The sequence below is a fragment of the Hemitrygon akajei genome, chromosome 20 (genome assembly GCF_048418815.1).
Source record: "Hemitrygon akajei chromosome 20, sHemAka1.3, whole genome shotgun sequence".
In the NCBI taxonomy this organism is placed as follows: domain Eukaryota; kingdom Metazoa; phylum Chordata; class Chondrichthyes; order Myliobatiformes; family Dasyatidae; genus Hemitrygon; species Hemitrygon akajei.
Window position 1 is genome coordinate 17,345,083 of NC_133143.1, and position 14,870 is coordinate 17,359,952.

At 41.7% G+C, this 14,870-nt stretch overlaps 1 protein-coding gene across 1 annotated transcript; it reads left to right on the forward strand.

The window, feature by feature from the left end:
• Positions 1–5,791: 5,791 nt before the first annotated feature.
• Positions 5,792–14,052, forward strand: LOC140713611 (uncharacterized). Its single transcript, XM_073023932.1, has 5 exons — positions 5,792–5,941; positions 6,364–6,488; positions 8,635–8,863; positions 10,203–10,294; positions 10,573–14,052. The coding sequence occupies exons 1-5, from the start codon at positions 5,878–5,880 to the stop codon at positions 10,681–10,683; spliced, it is 621 nt and encodes a 206-aa protein (XP_072880033.1). The 5' UTR covers positions 5,792–5,877; the 3' UTR covers positions 10,684–14,052.
• The last annotated feature ends 818 nt before the right edge of the window (positions 14,053–14,870 follow it).

Sequence of the window (14,870 nt, forward strand, 5' to 3'; positions counted from 1 at the left end):
ATCCCGCTCAGTGATTGAACGCAGTCCAACTCCAAAAAACTGCTGCGAAGTTCTGCCTTTGTGATCTTCAGTGTGGACCTGATTGAAGAGGTAGCTCTCTTCATGGTAGTATAAATTTGCTGATGACTCAACTATTGTTGCAGAATTTCAGATGGTGATGAGAAGACAATCAAGAGTAAGATATATCAGCTAATTAGAAAACCTACAGCACAATACAGGCCCTTCGGTCCACAAAGCTGTGACGAACACATCCTTACTTTAGAACTACCTAGGTTTACCCATAGCTGTCTATTTTTTCTAAGCTCCATGTATCCATCCAGGAATCTCTTAAAAGACCCCATCATTTCCACCTCCAGCACCGCCGCCGGCAGCCCATTCCATGCACTCACCACTCTCTGCGTAAAAAACATCCCTGACATCTCCTCTGTACCTACTTCCAACCACCTTAAAACTATGCCCTCTTGTGCTAGCCATTTCAGCCCTGAGAAAAAGCCTCTGACTATCCACACGATCAATGCCTCTTGTTATCTTGTACACCTCTCATCCTCTGTCGCTCCAAGGGGAAAAGGCCGAGTTCACTTAACCTATTCTCATAAGGTATGTTTTCTCCAACCCAGGCAACATCCTTGTAAATCTCCTCTGCACCCTTTCTATGGTTTCCATGTCCTTCCTGTAGTAAGGTGAACAGAATTGAGCACAGTACTCCAAGTGGGGTCTGACCAGGGTCCTATATAGCTGCAACATTACCTTTCAGCTCCTAAACTCAATCCCATGATTGATAAAGGCAAATGCACTGCATGCCTTCTTAACCACAGAGTCAACCTGTGTAGCAGCATCGAGTGTCCTATGGACTCGGACCCCAAGATTCCTCTGATCCTCCACACTGCCAAGAGTCTTGCCATTAATGTTTTATTCTGCCATCATATTTGACCTACCAAAATGAACCACATTACACTTATCTGGGTTGAACCCCATCTGCCACTTCTCAGCCCAGTTTTGCATCCTATCAATGTCCCGCTGTAACCTCTGACAGTCCTCCACACTATCCACAATGCACAAAGCACTCTTTGCCTTCTGTGGGCAAGCCAGTTCTGGATCCACAAAGCAATGTCTACAGATGTACCATGGAGAGCATTCGAACTGCCTGTGTCACCATCTGATATGGGGGGGAGGTGCACCACACACAATCGAAATAATCTTGAGAAAGTTGTGAAGTCAGTGAGCACCAGCCTCCAACAACATCCAGGACACCTTCAAGGAGCCTCAAAAAAGTTGGCATCCATCACTTAAGACTCCTATCATCCAGGCCATGCTCTCTTCTCATCATGAGAAGAGATGATCTCTTCTCATCTCTTCTCCATGTAAGGACCATGCTCTCTTCTCATGCTCCTTGCCATCAGCAAAGAGGTACAGGAGACTGTACAGGACACTCTCAATCATTCAGGAACAGTTTCTTCCCCCGCCATCCAATTTCTGAATAGACACTCAACCCATGAACACTACCCCACTACTTTTTTTGCGCTACTTATTTCATTTTAAGAATCTTTTTATTGATACATAATCTTCTACAGCTATAAAATGATACAAAACTTCAACAAGTTGATATATGTACAATTAATAAAGCTGAAGAAGAAAACTTATCAAAAAAGGATAATATATGATAATGAAAAAATTTTATAAAGAAAAGTAAAAAAGAGAACCCCAACTTACTAAAAAAAACTCACTAACTACAAGAGAAGGAAAAAGAAAAAAGAATAAAAAGAAAAAAACCATTAGGAATCAACTCCCAGAGCAATACGTCTTACCATCACTATATATATATAAGAAGAATCATCAACCGTCAATTCATGTTTATATGAAATAAAACTGGAAGGAAACCATGTAAATTAATTCAAATTAAAAGAGCCTCAACTTCTCTCTCAACAATGTTGGCAAGAATTTATTGCCAATAATTTATTTTTACTACAAAAATATAACCTCTCACTAAAGATTAAACAAGATTGGGAGAGAGAACTTAATATGACCTTTGTTAATGAAGATTGGTTGCAAGTTCTGAAAATGATCAATTCTTCTTCTTCTTCGCTGTTTAATTCAATTTAAAATTGTTCACCATTATTATTTAACAAAGGAGAGACTATCCAAAATATTTCCTAACATAGACAATTACTCCAATAGGTGTAAAACTGAAGTAGCCACTTTGTCACATATGTTCTGGTCATGTTCTTCATTAAAATCCTTTTGGAAATTTTTATTTTCTACAATTTCTAAAGCTCTGAAAATTAATTTACAACCTAATACATTGACTGTTCTATTTGGAATAGTTCCACATCATATTCAGGGTATTTCATCTTTTTTGCACTACTTATTTAACTATATATATATTTACTATAATTCCCAGTTTCTATTATTATGTATGGCAATAAGACCATAAGATACAGATGCAGAATTAGGCCATTTGTCCCATCATGTCTGCTCTACCATTTATTTAATCTTGGCTGATCCAATTTTCCTCTCAGCCCCAATCTCCTGCCTTCTCCCCTGTCCCTTCATGCCCTGCCAAATCATGAATCCATCAACCTCTACCTCAAATATACATAAAGATTTGGCCTCCATGGCTGCCTGTAGCAAAGAATGCCACAGAATCACCACCCTGACGAAAGAAACTCCTCCTCATCGCCATTCTAAAAGCACCCGCCTTCTATTCCACAGGCCCAGCCACCAAACACAAGCTATTAAATCCTGGAATCATTTTTGTGAATCTCCTTTGAACCCTCCAGTTTCAGTGCATGCTTTCTAAGAGGCCCCAAACCTGTTCACAATGCTCCAAGTGAGGCCTCACCAGTGCTTTATAAAGTTTTAAAATTACATCCTTGCTTTTAAATTCTAGTCCTCTTGAAATGAATGTTAATAACATATTTGTCTTCCTTATCACAGACTCAACCTGCAAATGAACCTTTAGGCAATCCTGCACAATGACCCCCCAAGTCCCTTTGCACTTCAGTGTATTTTTTGTATTTTCTCTCCATTTGGAAAAAAAATTACCCTTTAATTTCTTCTACCAAAGTGCATGACCATACACTACTTTATCCATGTTAGAATCTTCCCTGTAATATCATGGCTCGTAGCTTGTTAAGCAGTCTCAACTTGTAAAAGGCCTTCTGAAAATCCAAGTATACAACAAGAAACCGATTCTTCTTTGTCTATGATACTTGTTATTTCTTCAAAGAATCCCAACAAATTTTTTAGATAAGGTTTTTTTCTTGAGGAAACCATGCTAACTATAGCCTATTTTATCATGTGTCTTCACATGATGAGACCTCATCCTTAATAATTGACTCCAACAGCTTCCCAACCACTGGGGTCAGACTAACTGGCCTACAGTTTCCTTTCTTCTGTCTCTCACCCTTCTTGAAGAGTGGAATGACATTTGCAATTTTCCAGTCTTTCAGAATCATTCCAAAATCTAGTGATTCTTGAAAGATCATTAATGCCTCCATGATTTCTTCAGCCAACTCTTTCAGAATTCTGGATGTACACCATCTGGCCCAGGTGACTTATCTTCCTTCAAACCTTTCAGTTTCCCAAGAACATTCTCTCTATTTTGGTTACTTCACACTCTTTGTGCCCCCGACATCTGGAACTTCCACCATACTGCTAGTGTCTTCCAAGATGCAAAATACTTATTCAATTCATCCCCATGATTACTTCTCCAGCATCATTTTCCAGCCATCTGATATCCACTCTCACCTCACTTTTACACTTTATGTATCTGAAGAAACTTTTGATATCCTCTATTTGCCAGTTTACTTTCGTATTCCATCTTTACCTTCATTTTTTAAGTTGCCTTCTGTTCATTTTTAAAAGCTTCCCAATCCTCTAACTTCCCACTAATTTCTGCTCTATTATATGCCCTCTCTTTGGCTTTTATATTGGCTTTGACCTCTTTTGTCATACTTCCTTTAGAATACTTTTTCCTCTTTGGGATATATATATCCTGTGCCTTCCAAATTGCTTCCAGAAATTCCAGCCATTGCTGCTCTGCCATCATCCCTGCCAGTGTTATTTTCCAATCAATTCTGGCCAACTCCTCTCTCATGCCTCTGTAATTCCCTTTACTCCACTGTAATACTGATACATCTGACTTTAGCTTCTTCTCAAATTTCAGGGTGAATTCGATCATATTATGATCACTTCCTCCAAAGGTTCTTTTATCTTAAGCTCACTAATCAATTCAGGTCATTGCAGAACACCCAATCCAGAACAGCTGATCCCCTAGTGGTCTCAATGACAAGCTGCACTAGAAATTCCCCCTCCTGGAATCCAGCACCAACGTGATTTTCCCAATCTGCCTCTGTTTGCAAACCCACTACCTCATCTTCAGCACTGTCATCTATCCTATGAAACTTCCTGCATTCAAATATAGGCAGCTCATGGCACTAGTCATACCATGCTCAATCTTTTAATTCCTAACTTTGTCTGAGGTCTTATCAGCAACTGCCTCCACAACCTCTCTGCTATCAGTTCTGGCACTCTCGTTCCCATCCCTCTCCACCATGCAGCATTAACAAACTTTCCCACTAGGGTATTAGTCCCCCTCCAGTTAAGGTGCAAACCATCCTTTTGTACAGGTCCCAACTTCCCTGGAAGGGAGCCCAATTATCCAAAAATCTTCTGCCCTCCCTTATACACCAACTCCTTAGCCATGTTAAACTGTATAATCTTCCTATTTCTAGCCTCATTAGCACGTGGCATGGGGAGCAATCCTGAGATCACACCCTGGAGGTCCTGTCCTTTAACTTAGCATCTGACTTACTGAACTCACTATGCAAAGTGTTGTCACTCTTCCTACCCATATTATTGGTACTTAAGTGGACCAGGACCTCCGGCTGCTCACACTCCCACTTAAGAATGCTGAGGACCAATCCGAGATATCCCAGGCCCTGGCACCTGGGAGACAACAGCCCATCTGGGAATCTCGTTCTCATCCACAGATCCTCCTTTCTGTTCCCCTAACAAATCCCCTGTCACCACAGGCTGCCTCTTCTCCCCATTCCCTTCTGAGTCACAGAGCCAGACTCAGCACCAGTGACCTGACTAGTGTGACTTTCTTCTGCTAGATCATACCCTCAACAGTATCCAAAGTGGTTACTGTTGTTGCAGGGATTGGCCACAGGGATACTGGCTATTTAATTGAGCAAACATGAAAAAGGAAAACAATAAATAAACTTAAAAATAAAATCTACCTATAACTTTTTTGCTTTCTCCTACTCAAGCCACTGCTCGCTGAAGCCTCGAAGAGCTAAAGCCTCAAATGACCACTCTAACACTACCCACTTCAACAATAGCCGCTCCTCTTGCCCGTGCCTTATTTTAATTTGTTCTTGCCAATCAATTCTGATCATTGATTGGCTGCTGTTCAAAACACCAAACTGCTGCGAATTAATTCCTTGGCTACTCAGTTGGCAAACCTGAGTGAATCGCCGCTGTAAAAAGAAATTTTCAGGCAAGATTTTCACTTAATTAAACCATGCTGATTTCAACATATTTTATCATGTGTCTGCAGGTAACCTGAAACCACATCTTTAACATGCCATATAGGGGAATGAAATCCACACAACAATTCGGGTATTAGCCCTTCAGCTATTGAAGGAAGATCCCAGACCACACAGAGACCCCCACTGAGACCCCTCGATGGCCACAATTGCGGTGTTTCTGGTACAGTACACATCAGGGTGGTGAGTTAGGAGCCCTGTCATCCTATCAAACGCTCAACGTCAAGTCTTACTGTAACCCTGCTGATTTCTAGGAAATCGAAACCTAACGAAATGCTATTTAATGCGCCTGCTCGTTCGTTGAACCGCTGCCTTTGCTTTAACGATGGCGAGGGACTTCCTGTCCTGCTTGACGGCGAACGCGCTTTTCATCTTAATGCTACAACCTGGTATTTATATTTGTGCTTTCTTCTGGCTGCAGTGTTACTTATCCTAGATTCGCTAAGCTTTATTTGGATGCATTGTTACTAGAGACTGTAAATCTTGCGAAACACGGACTAAATGCTGGCGGAACTGAGCAGGCCAGGTAGATTCTGCGGAAGGAAAGTAAACCTGATTCCCGCCGAGATCCTTTCGTCAGGACTCCTACCATTTTATATGTGAAGTTCGCCTTGTGTTTTATTAGCGTCTGCAGACAAGAGGAGATTGCCGATATTGCAATCTAAAGCAACTATCGTATCTGTTAGGAACTTAGCCGGTCAATGTTATACAGGGACTGGGCCCGGAATAGTAACCGCCCTTTTGCTTCCAGCAGTTATTTGCATTCGTTATATCGTGGTTCCTAACCTGTGATTTCTCACTACTGTTGTAGGGCTGTTCTGCCTGGGCGCAAAAGCGATTAGTGACATCCCTGTAAATCTGGGCAAAGAGGTGGCCTTATCCTGCATATCCCAGGTGAAGGAAGGTGTCCCATACTGGGCTATCAGCTGGTACAAGGTACGTAGAGTTATTGCTACTTTGTTGGTCTTTATTGTCGCTATTGAGCATCTATTTATGCTTTGAGTCGCTGATATGATGTTGAGCAGGTATACAAGTGAACCTAATAAAGAGGACACTATGTGTATGTGGAACCTTAAAATATTGGTGCCACTTTGTTAGACAGCCAGCTGCTTACAGACTTTACTGTTTATGAGCAGGCATCAAACCACTAACCCCTACCCTAACCTAGGGCAACGCCCAGTCTAGAGGCCTGTGTCTTGTGGGGAGACCCTTTAACCAACCAAGTTCCTATACAAGCAAGATCCAGGTCTTAAATTAGAAGCTGTGCATCTTATCGTCTAGGGTAAAGCATCCTATCCCCATCACCACTGCGTGCACATCTGCAAAATGCACCCGGTTACTTCCCATGCAACATGACCTCGACCACCAGGAAGGACAAGGATAGGAGGTGCATGGGACACCACCTCCTTCAGTGCTCTTTCCATAGTTTGTGTTCTTCCTTCTCTATCTCTTATCTCCCCCTCTCTATGCCTCTATCTATCTCACACAACACTGTAGGAACACATTCACCAAAAGGAGTGCAGAGCTTGAGGAGGTGGTTCACTATCACTTTCTCAAGGGGATTTAGGGATGGGCAATAAATGCTGTTGGAGATTACAAATAGAAAATAAATACAAAAGGAAGATGTTGACTCAGGGACTGCAGCAACAGTAACTGAGGTCAGTAACCTGTCCTTTTGGGGAGTTGATTGAGAGAGGCTTTAATCACCATGTTGGACACTTGAGTCATTTCACTCAACCTGTACAGGGTCATGACTTCCACAGTGCAGTAAATTTGAGATTGAAAATTAGTAAAAATTCCAAGTTTTTTAAAGATATTTTACTATGTCAGGAAATGAAGGGTTTGAAATTTTTCTGGAGTGGGTGGGGACTGCCCAGAAACCCCAAGAAAAAAATACCCCAGACAGTTCCTTTGTTTCTTAGCTTTAAATTGCAGAGAAGCATAAACATTAGTGAATATTTGTAGTGGAAACATGCAATATGCAGCTAGATGTTAAACTTAGAGACAGTCTTATATTTTAGACAGGAAGCAAAAAAGGAACCTACTAGGGCAGGTAATCACTTCGCAGTGTCAAAGCTTGTAGAAAACCACATTCTGAATTATATATTGCAGCTTTTAGAAGGGTCACATTATTTTACCTTTTGGCTGTTGCTGTGTTATCTATGGTGCTGAATTTCCATGAGCATTCATGTCCAGTGGGTGTTGGTTTGGGTTCCATGTTATAATTCTTGCGTAGAATGCGGGTTTTGCATTTGCTTCCTGTTCTCAATTTTGCTAGTACTGGGTGATTTCCCCCCCCACCCCCAAAGTGCTGTGGTTGCAGTTACAACAGTTTTGACATGATTAAAAATGGGTTGCAATGTCATTTTACAAAAAAACAGGCATGTCACAAGTCTTGTGGCATGATTGAGTAATTTTTTTTATCCCTAATGGATTTAGTGAATCAGATGACATTCTTGCAATGACAGTCTTGTGATTTCAAGATTGCTGTTACTAATACGCACTTTCACCAGATATTTTTTGCCTCAAATAGCTGAATTTAAATTACTGAGGGCCTCTGCCATAAATGACAATTGAATTTGCCTAGGCCAGCTGGGAAGAGCTTGAAGGTACTCATAGAGCTCACCATATTTCTGCTGCCTCTTTGCAAGGCAAATGAATACACTTTCTGTATTTTCCAACATAGAAGCATATCTGTTGGCCCATCAAATAATTGCTGACTCTCAGAGAGGTCTAATTTCCCTGTGACCCATTCTCCCCACATTTCCATCAATCCTATCACCGGCCTACACTGGGGGCAGTTGGCAGTGGCCAGCACATCTTTGGGCTGTGGGAGGAAACTGCAGCAACCAGAGAGAATCCCACACATTCACAAGGAAAACGTACAAACTCCACACAGACAGGACCAGACATTTAGGACTGAACCCCGGTTGTTGGAGCTGAGAGGCAGCAGGACTGAATGCCATCCTATTCCTCCACCTTCTCCACCAGGTTTAACTGTTCCAATGGTTCATTTCTCAGCTCCAAGTGGAAAGTTATTCAGTACTGTTTAACTCTCTTACTTCTGTTTACACTTCAACAGGTGGCTGATGATGGGATCAAGTTATCAGGAATTATTTTCAACAATTTCAAGGAAAAAACTCCCCGGAAGTATAGAGGTTGTAGCTTAGTGGTTAAGTCGACACCTAGCGAACCCTATTCCTTGATTATTTCCAATATCTCCAGTGAAGACTTGGGAATGTACCAGTGTTTCTTGTGGGCACCAATTGGAGAAGAAAATAAAAAGGGATTTATGAATTTGAAAGAAATGGGTAAGTAGATAATTACCTTGTAACAAGTTAAAAGTTATCATGTAAGTTAAAGAACAGTGCAGGGTAGTTAGGAGTATAGGGTTGAGGTTACAGAACAGCTGTAATCATATCATAATGCGGAATAGAACTGAGGGGCTGGGTGCTACTTCCCTTGAACTCCTTTAATGGACCAGCTCCTGTCTTAGTGAGGATTTGTTTTCTTACTGCAGTATGTTCCTGTTAATTCAAGGCCAGCTACAGTGAAAGAGTTGCCATGGCTACAGCTAGCTTTTATTGATTTTGATGAGCAGTTGCACAGCCGTTGACAGGCAATTGATCAATTTACCACATAATTCCACAATTCTCCCATTATGTGTCATCATGACACGTTAGGTTGCCATGCTAGTTCTTCTGAAGGTGTTGAAGGGTCGCTTTGTACACTCTGGGACATCACCCAAGTCAGCCAGTGTGGGGGTTGTGTTTGGTTGTTCAGGAGACTGGGTCTGGCTGAATCCAGTGATGGCCATTCTGGGCTGAGTTGGTAGAGGTATTGCTTTAGGATCGGTCAGTTGTACTGCTGGAACCCAAGTGGGTAGGTTATGGTTGGTCTCGGAGCAAAGGAAGAAATCAAAGCTCTGGAGTCACATCATATCTGGTCTGCTTGATGGGCTTCAAGTTCTCAAGTTCATAGCAAATATTTTTGGCTAGAAGTGCTAAGCGGATGGTCTATAATATCTTCACCCCTAATGTGCCCATATCACATAAGCCAGTCTTCAGCCAATTCACCATTCCCATTTGCTGTCAAGTACACTGGGTACAGAAAAGAATATGGCATTGGGAAATCTTCAGCTGTAGTCGAAGGTTGCACTCCAGAACTAATTGTACATCTAACATCCTGTTACAACAGTGGTATCTGCAGGAGACTTGCACAGCAGAGCCTAGGCACAGCGATTAGTGCAGATGCCCCCACACCTGGGTTTAATCCTGACCTTGATCCTGTCTGCATAGAGAATGCATGTTCCCTTTGTTTCCCCCTGCATCCCAAATTTGCACTGGTATCTGAAATTTACTGCTTAATGCAGAAAGAATCAATTGATGAACATGTGTGAGAGGGAATAAACTGCAGAACTGGAGGGGGTAGTAAGAGGAGGAGTGAAACTTGGGTGATGTGTCCTCCTGCATAAGTATGGGTTATCTCTGCACTGACTGACAGTAACACCCTTGACAAGCAACCCAAGGGTTCCAACGCTTAATAATCTCCGGACTGCTGGAAAACTGTCATCTTCTGTACACCTGAAAATAATGCCCTTTACATAATTTGTTGTCTGGTTTTAACTGAGCTGAATTTCTACTTGTCTAGGTCATACAAGCTTGCTAAGTTTGAACTGGACGATACCCTTAATAGCTGTATTCTGCCTCCTTTCTTTACTATGCTTGTGTTTTATGATCATGGTAAGTTTGCTCTACTTTATACTTTTAAAACAATTACTGCTTGTTACTTACTCCTGTTTGAAGGGACCTAGAACTGTACAGTTGAACTGTTTCTGCTGGTAACAAGGATGTTAACAAAGAGACAATCTCTTATAACTACAGGCAAACTCCTAACAAAGGGGAGTGAGCAGCTATAGGTCTGTACTTTGGATTGAAAGTAATATCAGTATTTCTAACAATGTGTGTTTCCTACTCAAAACCACCACCTACCCCCACCCCCCAACCCATTCCATTTCCAGAAAATCACCAGAGGACGTGAAAACTACAGAAAGCTAATAAACACTGATTTGCGGAACTCCGTTCAAATTCAAATTGAGGAACCAATCAAGGACAAGCTCAACTCAACGTGACCTTGAGCTGATGGGAATGAAAAGGTGGACTTGGTGGAATGGAAGCCTTGCATGTGAGGTCTGCTACAAGTACCAGAGGCAAAATGAGGATGGCCATCTCATTAGGATGGACAGGTGATTTTTGTATGCACATCACGTATCAAGTAATAAGCAAATGCTTGTTTGCATTTCCAGTTGAATTCCCATTCGTCACTGAGTAGCCCAAGTACTCCTTGCTAAGACACAAGATACTGCAGATGCTGTAATCTGTACTAATAAATGATCTGCTGGAGGAACCTAGCAGTTTGAGCAGCATCTGCTTTGGAGGAGAAAGTGGTAGTCAGTATTTCAGGTTGAAGCACTGCATCAGAACGTCATGCAGGGTTTCAACCCAAAATGTCCACAATTCCTTTCTGCCAACTGCTGAGTTCTTCCAACATTGTTCGTTGCTGCGGTTCCAGTATCTGCACTGTCTCATCTCTGAAACCTTGCATCAGACTTGATTTCAGAGTGGTGAATGAGCCAACCAAACCCACAGCCCATTGGAATCAGGATCACCCAGAGATCTGTTATCATGACCTCAGTGTTGTACATGTGGTGCCTGCATATTCTTTAATTGATCACGTGATTTTCTGCCAGTGTCTAGCTCCTTGCAACCAACCTTCCATCCTGGACTCACTTTACACTGCACACTCGGAGCAGTGCTACCAGGATAAGCAACCCACCCAGCCAGCACACTTTATGTCCCTCTTTCCTCCAGGAGAAGGTTCAGGAGCTTGAAGATTCGTACAGCCAGATTTGGGAACAGCTTCTTTCCAATTGTGATAAGACTGCAGAACGGATCCTGACCCGGATCTGGGCCATACCTTCCAAATATCCGGACCTGACTTGTACTACCGTACTTTCCCTTTTCTAATTATGATTTATGATCAATTTTTACTATATTTACTATATAAGTAAGTAACCACAAAATTTATTGGTAGGTTAATTACTTTAAATTGGCTCTTATTGACAATGTTATATGAGAGAAACAATGTTAGTGACAATGTTATATGTGAGAGATTGTATGATGCAGAAAGTCTTGTTAGGGATCATTCTGGATCTAAGACATTATGGATAGAATAATTATGGATAACTAAAATAAGAACCAGTCTTCAGGAAGTAAAGTCTGTACACAGTTTGATGGGACACACTGGTTTTGTCCCATTGGAACTACATGGGAAAAGAAACTACATGGTGAAGGTGGAAGCAACACACACAGAATGCTGGAGAAACTCAGCAGGTCAGGCAGCACCTGTAGAGGAGAATAAACAGTCAATGTTTCAGGCCGAGATCCTCCATCTGAACGTTTCTGCTACTGACACACTGTTAAAGGTGTATCAAGAAGACTAGGAGAACATTCCTGTACATGCATGTAGTTAAAGAGGTATCTCTGCCATAGTGCAGGACCAAGATGTTTTATTTTTATCTATTTAGAGATTAAGCCCTGTAACGTGTCCTTCCAGCCCAACCAACTTGCATTGCCCAATTACACTCATGTGACCAATTACTAACTCCAACATCTTTGGAACGTGAAAAACAGAGCACCTGGAAGAAACCCACGCAGTCACGTGAAGAATGTATGAATTCCTTACAGACAGCGGTGGGAATTAAACACAGGTTTCTGGCACTGTACAGCATTACACTAACTGCCACGCTACTGCACTGCCCCATTTTGTCTCTTAACCTTCTCATTAGTTGGACATTCATGGAGCCATCCATCACTGATGGTATATTTTGGATGTTGGAGCAGACACCAGTATTGAACATTCAAAGGGGTTCTGCTCGTTGGGATGTTCAAGTTAAAGTTTATTGTCATCTGACTGTACATACCTACAACCATAGGAAACACTGTTCATCCAGATCATAGTGCACCCACAAAATATGTATCACACACAGCACATAAACTAAAATGTTATACTGTAAATGAGTTAGTAAGATATAATTTGAAATGTGTGTAGTAAAATGCAGCACGGGGAAACAGTAAACTTACACTGTCGTAATGATGAGACCCCGGTGGAAGCAGAGTACTACTGTATTCATTAGTGTCACAGCCTGAAGGAAGAAGCTGTTACCTATCCAGTAGTCCCAATCCCGATGCTTCTGTACCTCCTTACTGATGGTAGTGAGTTGAGATTGTGGGATAGGCCTTTTGTCTAGTAAATGTCACAAATGCGGGAAGGGAGATCCGTATAATCCTTGGATGTGTCATCGTAAGAATGAAATTCTGTTCATTTACCTGACTCGATTCAGAATGTTAATGGAGTAATTACAGCAATTGAAAGTCGCTAACAGTTATTGTTATCCTCATTTTGAAGAATTGTAATTGTAAAACATTTCAGGAGCAACACACACAAAATGCTGGAGGAACTCAGCAGGCCAGGCAGCATCTATGGAAAAAAAGTACAGTCAGCGTTTCAGCCTTCTGAGCTCCTCCAGTATTTTGTGTGTAATGCTTGGATTTCCAGCATTTGCAGATTTTCCCATGTTCTTCATTCCAGGAGAGAGATTCTCTCCCTCTCCCTTTCTCTCCCCCTCCCCCTTGCCATGAAGGTTCACTGTTTGAATAGACAGGGTACATGTTATATATTTTGCAATTAACAGTTTCTGTGTGATTTAAGGACTGATGTGGTTTCTTCACAAGGAGCATGCATGGACTGGATGGGGTGAATGGCATGTGTGGTTCTAAGTGTACAGATGCACACACAACTGTCTGATCTTTGCCATGAGTGAAATCTTCGGGGTGGGGAGAGATGTGTAGCCTAACCAAAAGAAGAAGATACCACAGATTCTTACGCAGCAGGAGAGGATTCAAGACACCAGAGGATTTGGTGTTTCGATCCAAAGCTGGTGCTGTCAATGGCCCCTACCCACTCTGATGACCAGGGTTCAACCTGGAGCCCTGGATCTCAGCACTGAGTGACTGCACCTCTCAGCCCAGCCTCTCCACCCCAAGCTCTGGGACAACCCTTGCTCCATGTTAGTGGATACACAGATTCACAGAGGTGCTTGCCAGAACCACCTGCAACCTGATCTAATGTTTTTTATTGAGGATACATCTACATCACTCAAGCTGGATGTACACAATAAATTACATCACTCTTTGCCCCCAATTACCACACCCTTTCTCACACCAGACATGTCCCACTCACAATCAATTCTTGCTATAACTGTATTTCATAAGAATATTAAACAGTTAATGTAGGATTAGAGTAAGCCATTGGTATATTGATGGGCCAAAGGGCCTGTTTCTGTGGTGGTTTTTCTATGCTGTGCATTCTGTTCCATTTTGAATGGCAACAACCTAGTAGACTACACACACACACAAAATAAATAATCTTTTTTCTAAAATGACCTTGCATACAATGTTTTTTGCCACAGTTTGGAAATGTGGTTTGGAAATGGCTTGGGAAAACAATGAACTGAGGATGTTGAAGGTGTTCACGTAAACACAAAAGATGCTTCAGCAGCCAATATTTAAATAAAACATTTTAAGTATCGGGGCTGCCATAGAAGACTGGCCTGCTTCTGAACTTCCATTACTAGCCATAATGTATCTTGTAGGTCTTTTTTACCCAATGATATTTAACTTGCTTCTCTCCAGAGGAAGATAGCAAATAGTAATAGACTTTAGGGTTGACCATTGTGAGTTCCAACATAACACAATGTACCTGTAGAGATCTCACTTCTGCACCAACAATAGGCCTACCTTTGTTAAGCTTCTATTTCCTCTTCCATACTTTTGTCCAATAATCTTCCAGCTTCATAGCATTACCCAGTTCTCTCCTGCTACTTTGTTTTAATTAATCTGATTGGACTGAGAACCTGGGTGTCATTAACTGGCTCAGTCTACCTTGTTTGGGAATTAGAGGATCCATACCTTCAATTAGTTTTGGAGTTGTTGCTGTCTGACATTGTTTTACGCAACAATTGTTGGCTTTTACCACGATTATTGGCATTTGTTAGCAGCTGTTTTTATATAATTTCATAGATCCCAAAGTGTGCAGCATCTGGACTGTTAACTGACTCCTTCTTGGTCATTTTCTCATTTAGCTCTTCTGACAAAGATTACTCATCACCTGGCACCAGAAGTGCCAAGCCCTAATTTCAAATGGCTGAATTTTCCTCTTCCTCTGAAGTAAGCAGAGCACAACTGAGGTGTGATAGAG